We start from the raw sequence: 8,744 nt of genomic DNA on the forward strand, positions 1-8,744 counted from the left end.
CCTGGGGGCACACAGCCGGGCTCGGTCCTGGCGCATGCCGCCAGCACCTCGCCCTTGACTTCCCAGTCGTCCTACAGCCTCCTGAGCCCGCCTGACAGCGGCCGCGACCGTGCTGACTACGTCAACTCGGCCTTCACCGAGGACGAGGCGCTGGCCCAGCACTGTCAGGTCGAGAAGCCTCTGAGGCACCCCACGCTGACTGAAGCTGCTGTGGCCGTCAAACGGCCACCCCCTTACCAGTGGGACCCTGTGCTGGGGGAGGACATTTGGGTTCCTCAGGAAAGGACAGCACAGACTGCAGTGCCCAATCCCCTGAAACTGCCCCCTCTGATAGTAGGTCAAAGCCAGCACCTGGATGTATCCCGAGTGCCCTTCGTCTCCCCGAAGGCCCCTGCCAGCCCTACTGCCACTTTCCAAACAGGCTATGGGATGGGAATGCCGTATCCAGGGAGCTATAGCACACCCCCTTTGCAGGGAGTGCAGACCCCCTGCTCCCCTAAGGATGCCCTGTCCCCGACCCAGTTTGCACCCCAGGAGCCCGCAGTGACGCTCCAGCCAGCCTACCCGCCCAGCCTCTCCTACTGCACCTTGCCCCCCATGTATCCGGGAGGCAGCACCTGCTCGAGTTTACAGCTGCCACCTATCGCCTTGCACCCCTGGAATTCCTACAGCCCCTGCCCGCCCGTGCAAAACCCCCAGGGCACTCTGCCCCCCAAGGCACACTTGGTGGTGGAGAAGCCCCTCGTGTCCCCACCACCCACCGACCTCCAAAGCCACTTGGGTACAGAGGTGATGGTAGAGACCACAGACAACTTCCAAGAAGTCCTCTCCCTGACGGAAAGCCCGGTCCCCCAGCGGACAGAGAAATTCGGGAAGAAGAACCGGAAGCGCCTGGACAGCCGAGCAGAGGAAGGAAATGTCCAGGCCATCACGGAAGGCAAAGTGAAGAAGGAGGCAAGGACTTTGAGTGACTTTAATTCTCTGATCTCCAGCCCTCGTCTGGGGAGAGAGAAGAAGAAAGTGAAGAGTCAGAAAGACCAACTGAAGTCGAAGAAGTTGAATAAAACGAATGAATTCCAAGACAGCTCAGAGAGCGAGCCCGAGCTGTTCATCAGCGGGGATGAGCTGATGAACCAGAGCCAGGGCAGCAAGAAGGGCTGGAAGAGCAAGAGAAGCCTGCGCACGGCCAGCGAGCTGGAGGAGTTCAAGTGCCGGAAGGCCAGCGAGAAGGAGGACGGCCGGCTGGGGAGCCAGGGCTTCGTGTACGTCATGGCCAACAAGCAGCCTCTGTGGAACGAGGCCACGCAGGTGTACCAGCTGGACTTCGGGGGGCGTGTGACCCAGGAGTCGGCAAAGAACTTCCAGATCGAGCTGGAGGGGCGGCAGGTAAGAAAGGACGTTCGGGGGCGTGGCCGGAATCACTGCTCTCTGGCCTTGACTGGGCTCTGTGGGCTGTTAAAAACCTGGTGAAGGATATCAGTGCTTTGGCCTTCCGGGAGCCAAACGGGGAATAATGGAAAACAGCTGATCCCTCTTGAGTGTGGCCGATTCTGCGTGATCTGTGAGGAAAACTAGCAGGCCCCTGCCCAGCCCCCTGCCCACTCACAAAACCTGCTCTGCCAGAGATACATTCTTTCAACGTTGTTTTCTGGTATTCGGCACACTGTATTTGTTAAGACCGTGTTCCCATCTCATTTATTTTTTCAGTTTCTCACGTCATGCAGTAACTGTTTTCTGAGGAATGTGAGCATTTTCGTCACCTTCCCCCCCCCACCACCATATGCACACACATGTGAACTTCCCCCTTTTCTTAACTAAGTCCGAGTCTTTGGTTGTCTCGTTATGCCAGTATATGTGATTTATAGCTGAGCCATGTATTACGGCTTAATTATATTTCCTTTTTTATTATATAGGTTTTTTCCCCCAGACCTAATAATTACCCAGTGTTTGCTTGCTTCTGTGTATTTATAGTATATCCTTCCCCGATTCTCTGGCAGCGGAATGTAAGTCTCTTCTCAGTACAGCCAAACACGCCAGGTGAGTGTCCAGCTCCGCCTGCTCCAGCCTGAAGTGGTGGCTCTCACTCTGCCACGTAGCCGTGTTGTTCCGGAACCACACTTCTCCGCCGTGCTGGGGCTTCCCTCCCCTCCATACTTAAGTCTCATTTTCATTAATTTACTCAAGTATTTGTTGAGCACCTGCTGTGTGCCCGGCAGCCCTCTGAGCCGGGAGTCAGCAAACTGTGGCCCCCAGACCAGCTGGACCTGCTGCCTCTTTTTATAAATGAAGTTTCATTGGAACAGTCCTGCCCACACACCCACGTATTATCTAAGCTGCGGTTGTCCTACGACACAGAGTTCTGGCAGAGACCCTGTGACCTACAAGACCTGAAATATTTGCCACCAGCCCTTTAACAGAGAGTTTGCCAACATTGCTCTAAGTGCTGACAGCAGAGCGATGAGGAAAATAGAGAAAGTCCTTGTCTTCATGTGGAGTTTACCAAAATGGAAGAAAGACCATAAACAGATATATGTATTCATATAAGTACTTCTGCTTATATAATATTCATAACTTACATGTAGTATATAATACAATCCTTACATAAGTGTAACGTTTATATAAATATCCACATATGCACGTAAAACGCTATATAGCTGCGGCGTGGTCCCAGTAAGACTGAAATGACAACAGAAAGCAAGCTCACGAGACGGAGCACTGTGGACGGAGGCAGACTGTTTTGCCCTCTCTGGCCCGTGACGCTTGATCATTACAGTTGATGTTTCTCTCAACCTTCTGTCAGCCTGTAGATTCTCCTTCATGCTTTTTCTTTCCCCTTTCTGTTTCCTTGGTGGGAAAGCCACTTCATTTGACCAGTGAGCTTTCCGTGCTCTGAATTTTTGCTCCTTATCTTCCCTTCACATATTTACCGTGCTCCCCCCCGCATCTCCGACAAACCCGTAGTTAGCTCGTGGAGCTTGAGCAGTCACCACGGGTGACACAGGTCTCTCCCGGGACTGCGCCGTCTTCTTCCCTCAGGAGCCGCACAGGCGGCTGCGCTGTTTCCCACCTTGTTTTCCTTCAATCTGTCTGCTTCTCTGTCCTCCCCGCCCTGCCAGGTGATGCAGTTTGGAAGGATTGACGGCAGCGCGTACATTCTGGACTTCCAGTACCCCTTCTCCGCTGTGCAGGCCTTCGCGGTCGCCCTGGCCAACGTGACTCAGCGCCTGAAGTGACAAGGCCGGGCTGGGCTGGAGAGAGAGGCAGAGGAGCCTTTGCAGAGCGGCCTGACGGGCGATGCCCGAGGAGTCACCCGGGGGCCAGGGGCCCAGAAGACAAGAGCAAAACTGGAAGAATGTGTCAGGCCCAGGAGAGGGGACTGACCTCTGGTTGTTATTGTTTGTTTGGGCTTTTATAATCCTTTGTTGTTTTTCTTCTTTTTAAACAAGAGAGTACAGAAGAGGGGTATTTAGAAGCAAGGGTGCGAGGCACCTGGTGTTCTTTTTGGAAGCCTAGTTGCTGTGGTAATGTCCTAATGTGTCCACTTCTGTCAGCAGCTGGGCAAGGGGCTCTTCGGGAGGGAGGGAGGCAGCCTTCCGCCCGCTGCTCTTGTAGGCTAGGGAGTGTGCGTCTTCCTTCTCCACAGCCTCTAGGTTATTCCTCCTCCTCATTGTAACCACTAGTGTGAAAACAAAAGACTTCTAAAAGAACAACCAAAAATCCTGAAGGTACAGGTTCTCTTAGGGGGGAATTCGGTTCACACGTATAATAATGTTACTTGATGAATGAAGGGTGTGTGGGCGTTCTGGCAGGTGCACTGGGTTTGACTCACAGCAGCGGGCTTATCCAGTGGTGCTCTAAGTAAAAGTCGCTGGTGATGACGTAGGAGGAAGGAGCTTCTGCGCCTGGACGCCTGGGTGGTTTATTCAGTGGGACTGGAAGCAGCACAGGGCCGCGCTCCCCTCTGCCCGATGTTTACAGCGAAGACTCCGCTAGTTTTCTAACGCGTCCGAATTCCGTAGGTTCCGTAACGATCGTGCAGTGTGCTTGCCTTCGGGAGTAGGTAAGAGACAAAATGGAAAGATCTGACGTATGGTGGGGAAGTGACTTTGTCACCTAGTGCGCTGGAAGTCACTAGATACCCACTTGCTGGAAAACAGCCTTCATCCCCTCCCCCATCTTATTGTTCAATCTGGAAAAGGTGGCAGAAGACCTTCTCTTTCCCATAGATGAGTGTTCCATACTTTCTTGTCCTAAGAGTGCTAATGATTCTCATTGGAAAGCTCTCCTTCCCCCTTCTCGGCCACATTACAGTTCACTTGACCAGAAATGTTTTCGAATAGTTTAGAAATGTAAGAAAATGTTAAGCATTTGCCAGGGTATTAAAAGCTAGAGGTATAGTCATCTCTTAGAAAAAAGTAACTAGGAGGGAAAACTGTTTACTGAGGAGATAAACCACTGGGAACACATTATTGAAATTATAATCCTTGAGAGCAGGCTCGCTCGCTCGCTCGCTCTCTCGCTCACACACACACACACACACACACACACACTCCCCTGGATTATCTTCTCCTGCCGCTGCCTCCTCCTCAGGGGACACTTTGGGCAGTCTTAGCCCTGACACCAGAACCCGGGTCATCATTGTGTCACTGTACCCGTGGTGTGTAGGGCAGGAGGACAAGAGCTGCATGTTGGCACCGGGCCCTCAATTTGGGTTTTGTTTGGCACAAATGAAGACACTATGGAAAAGTCTTTTGAAAATACGTATTTTTACATTTCTTGTTTTGTTTAAAACCTAGAAAAGAAACTGGCCCATTCCTTCCCCAGAGCAAGATGAAATCACTCACCATTTTCTCCAGACCCCGAAGGACACGGACAAGGACATCTCCCAGCTGACATCAGAGTTTCCCATCATATATTTTAAAATATTGAACCTGATTCTTTGTGGGTAAATTCCTCCAGAAAGAATTTAGCAATGTATTCACAGTTACATACTTATTTTGTCGGGGTTTCTGTAGCTTGGTAAAATGTTTCAGTGCTCGTAGTAGTCGTGCAATAATGGTTATGGCCTGTTTCTAAAATAATTTAAATGCAGTGCCCCTGTTTTGTTGTCCAAGAGATGGTTATTTATCTTGCTTTAATAGTTTTCCTAGGAATCATTTTGTTACTATGTATTGGTGAGTTATACCCATTTTATTTATTTAGAAAAATAGTATGTCTGTAATGAGTTATTTGGTGGCAGTGTATTTTGCTGCAAGAAATAAAGAGGATATGCTAGAAGGAGGTTTTAGCTGGACAATTTGTAACTTGTTCTAATTGGAGGGAAAATACCCTATTCTTTAGAAGTATTTTTTTTTTTTTGCATCCTGTAGTATTGATTATACACAGAGGAGTAGATTTCTTTGAGATGACATGTGCTAAAATAATATTGTCCCTTCTTTCCAATGTTTTATTTTTAATTAAAAACAAAAGGTGCCATGAAATGAAAAGAGGAGACTCATTAGAAGGAGAGTAGCAGAGGAAGGCATTATTGTCAGCAAGTGTCCACTTTCCAAAGTCCGATTGACTTTCTGAGGTACAAAGACCAAGAAAAGATATATTTCTGAACTTTTCTTACTAAGAGCAAATATAAGAGGAAATCCTTGGAATAAAAACTACAAATACATTTGTGGAGAGAAGGTGAATATTTGTAGCGAATAATTGAACTTCCTAAATTCTCGGCTCACTCCCCAAAAGGTCTCTTGTGCACGCGGAGACAGAAGCCCAGTCTTGGGGGCTGTGCGTACCCAGGACTCGACCCCTGAAGACGCGGCAGGTGCCTGGCTCCGTGGTCCAGCCCAGAGGAGGAGCCCTGACCGCCAACCACGCGTGCGCAGGCGCGTCTGCGGTGCTGGGAAGGTGGCGGCTGGAAGGTCAATGGTGATGGTTTGTTTTCATTCGGTCTCAATTTGTTAAATGCTACTCAAGTCAGTACTTTAAACACGCCTATTATATAGCAATTTATGAATATTAAGATACCTCATTGAATCTCTAAATTTGAAAACATTAGCTCAGTCAGCTGCATAAGAATCCATGCCTTTTCCAGGGAAGGAGTGTATTGAGACATAAAAACCAATTTTAAATTTATTTCATTTCTAACCTCATCAAACCAAAGGCACAGATTTGGGTACAGTGTATCCACTGAATATATGTACTAGGAAAAGTTGATGCCGAGGAAGCAGGAGGAGGTGAAGGCTCTAATGGCTGTGTAAGCCAGGATTTCACAGGTGAGTCTTTCCCCCCATGTCCATTGCTCCCTGGTTGAGTGTCCCATGAGGACCTGCAAAAACATGTTTATTCACATTGTAGTCATCTTGACCCTGGGGTCAAGCTTGCTCTGCCACAGGATTGGAGGATGACCTTGGGCCTCCATTTGTCCATCTATAAAATGAAAGGAATTTGTCCATCTGTAAAATGAAAGGAATGACCTGGGCAAAATTCTAAACTGTCCAGCTCTGACAGCCTGACGGCTCAAAATGCGACCGTTTCCTCATTCTACTTTACAACCCTGGCAGGTGTGTTTCGAAATAATTCTTTTTGTAGAGAAACATTTCTTTTCCAGCATGGATGAGCTATCTAGTGAACGTAAACCAGTGCATTTAAAATACTGTTTAGCAGGTTCACCTCTAGAAACAAACGCATTTGAAGTCATGTTCTCGTAAAATTACACCAAAGCTACAGTTCCAAATGAGACAGGAGCCTGCCATGAGTGCGCTCTGCTCATGCACACCCTTGAGAACAGCCCTAAAATAAGTCACCATTTGCCCCAAAAAAGCCATAGAGTGGGTTGAAAAAAAACAAAGGAGTACACGCCCAGGCTGCTTTGAGTCCTCGAGTGTGTTCAACAGTGTCACACTGTCCTCAAGTTGAAAAGATTGAAAGGACCCCATCGCGTCCCTGTGCAGGCCGTCCGTCCCCTGGCCTAGTCAATAGTTGTGAACAAAGGTAGTGAGACAAAGTGTGTCAAAAATGCTGGATGAGTTCCTGGGATTTGGTAACAGCACACAGCTCCGATCTCACCATTTGTGTATTTCCTTAGCTCCGGCCGATAAAACTCTGAAGGGTTGTGGCTTATTCTGTTTTCATTTCTTTGGCTTTGTGCAATTTTCTTGTAACTTGTACCAGTATTTTCTGTTTACAAGGTCTTTTAAGGAGGAGGGGTAGGGTTCTAAGATCTCGTTGTTGTAGATAAATTTTATTTCGTGTTGTAGAAAAGCATGGGTTCTGCGTTTGACTGAAAAAGGCACTGTATTATTTACCAAAGGGGTATTGTTTTCGCATTTGTTTATAAATGCGTTATTTTGGTACTGTAAATTTGGACATAATTTCTGAGTTTATTACTACTGGCATTTTCCTTTTCCTTTTTTTTTTTTTTAAACTGTAAGTGCACGATGCAGGTGCACAGGTCCCAGACCAAACCAGACCACCAGCGTGTTCTTATCCAAACCCTGGGAATCGCGCGCTGCTCCGTGCGTCTCAGTCCCTGCAGTGTTGGTTTGTTTTTCAGTTTTCAGCATCCTGCTTTGTTTTATTTTCCAGGCAAGATCTGTTGAGATTCCCACTTGCATTCTAACGAGCTCACCCTTATTTGCCTTTCTTCTTATGTATTTTGTGTATTAGATTGTGCGGGAGGTATTCTAGAAGGCATTAATGGTTTGCATTCAAAATGATGTGGTTTGTCCAAATTATTTTCTGTCTTTATTACTGAGATGGGTTAATCTCCCTATTTTTTTCTCTTGATGATTTGAAGTTGTAAAAGTTGTCCAGCTATTGCTTAATAAAATTTTGCAGATCAAAAAAAAAACTACTTGTGTGCAGAATTCAGGTGTGGGTCTTGAATCCTCGGAGAAGAAATCGCCGCTCTCCACTGGCATGACCCACCATCCAGTGTTTCTTCCCGCCCTGGTCACTGCCAACGTTTAGTGGACACCCTGGGTCCTTGTCACTGTTGCTGTTTTTGAGAGATCCGATGCTGTACTGTCTTCTCTCTCTCTCTCTTTTTTTTTTAATGTTTAATTTGAGAGACAGGGTACAAGTGGGGAAGGAACAGAAAGAGAGAGAGAGAGAGAGAGAGAGAGAGAGAGGGAGGATCCTAAGCAGGCTCTGCACTGTCAGCACAGAGCCCAACCCAGGGCTCCAACTCACAACCCATGAGATCATGACCTGAGCTGAGATTGAGAGTCTGACACTTAACTGACCACTTAACTGACCATCCAGGCACCCTGCTGTGCTGTCTTCTTGCTGCGTTGTTCTGTTTTCCTTGTTTTTTAAAGACCCAATTCAGGATGCATCTGTCCTAGGACCACAAGATCAGGGATGTTAGATACACGGTTAGATACATGGACACTTTCTTTGTTACTTTGTAGGAAACAGGAAAACGAGGTTGTGAGCGACTCGACTCTCAGTTCCCCCCAACCGTTAACTGGAGTCATTGCTCAGCACCTCCCTGCTGTGCCCTAGAGTTCCATCCGTCGTGACCTCCCTGAGGGAGGCGGGGACTATGCGGCTGCCGGATGCTCTTCTGTAACACTGCAGTCCACGTGCACATTTACAGAGCTGCCCTTTGGTTTTTTCAGAAATAAAACTGATGTGATCACTCAGGCTTTAGGAGACCACGGTCAACTCTTAACAAATTCCAATCCTGCATTAAGTCTTAAAATAATGGTGGGAACTATAAACCTGGGCTTTACACAAGGCTAAATGACCTG

The 8,744-nt window shown here is 47.8% G+C and overlaps 1 protein-coding gene across 1 annotated transcript in view; it reads left to right on the forward strand.

Moving 5' to 3' along the window:
- TULP4 (TUB like protein 4) overlaps nucleotides 1-7,856 on the forward strand; it is a 165,191-nt gene extending 157,335 nt beyond the window's left edge. Inside the window, exons 14-15 of the mRNA XM_029943259.1 lie at nucleotides 4-1,386; nucleotides 3,117-7,856. Coding sequence (XP_029799119.1) covers nucleotides 4-1,386; nucleotides 3,117-3,233 — 1,500 coding nt within the window. The 3' untranslated portion in view covers nucleotides 3,234-7,856. The remainder of the gene's footprint in view (nucleotides 1-3; nucleotides 1,387-3,116) is intronic.
- The last annotated feature ends 888 nt before the right edge of the window (nucleotides 7,857-8,744 follow it).

Source organism: Suricata suricatta, chromosome 7 (genome assembly GCF_006229205.1).
Source record: "Suricata suricatta isolate VVHF042 chromosome 7, meerkat_22Aug2017_6uvM2_HiC, whole genome shotgun sequence".
NCBI lineage: Eukaryota > Metazoa > Chordata > Mammalia > Carnivora > Herpestidae > Suricata > Suricata suricatta.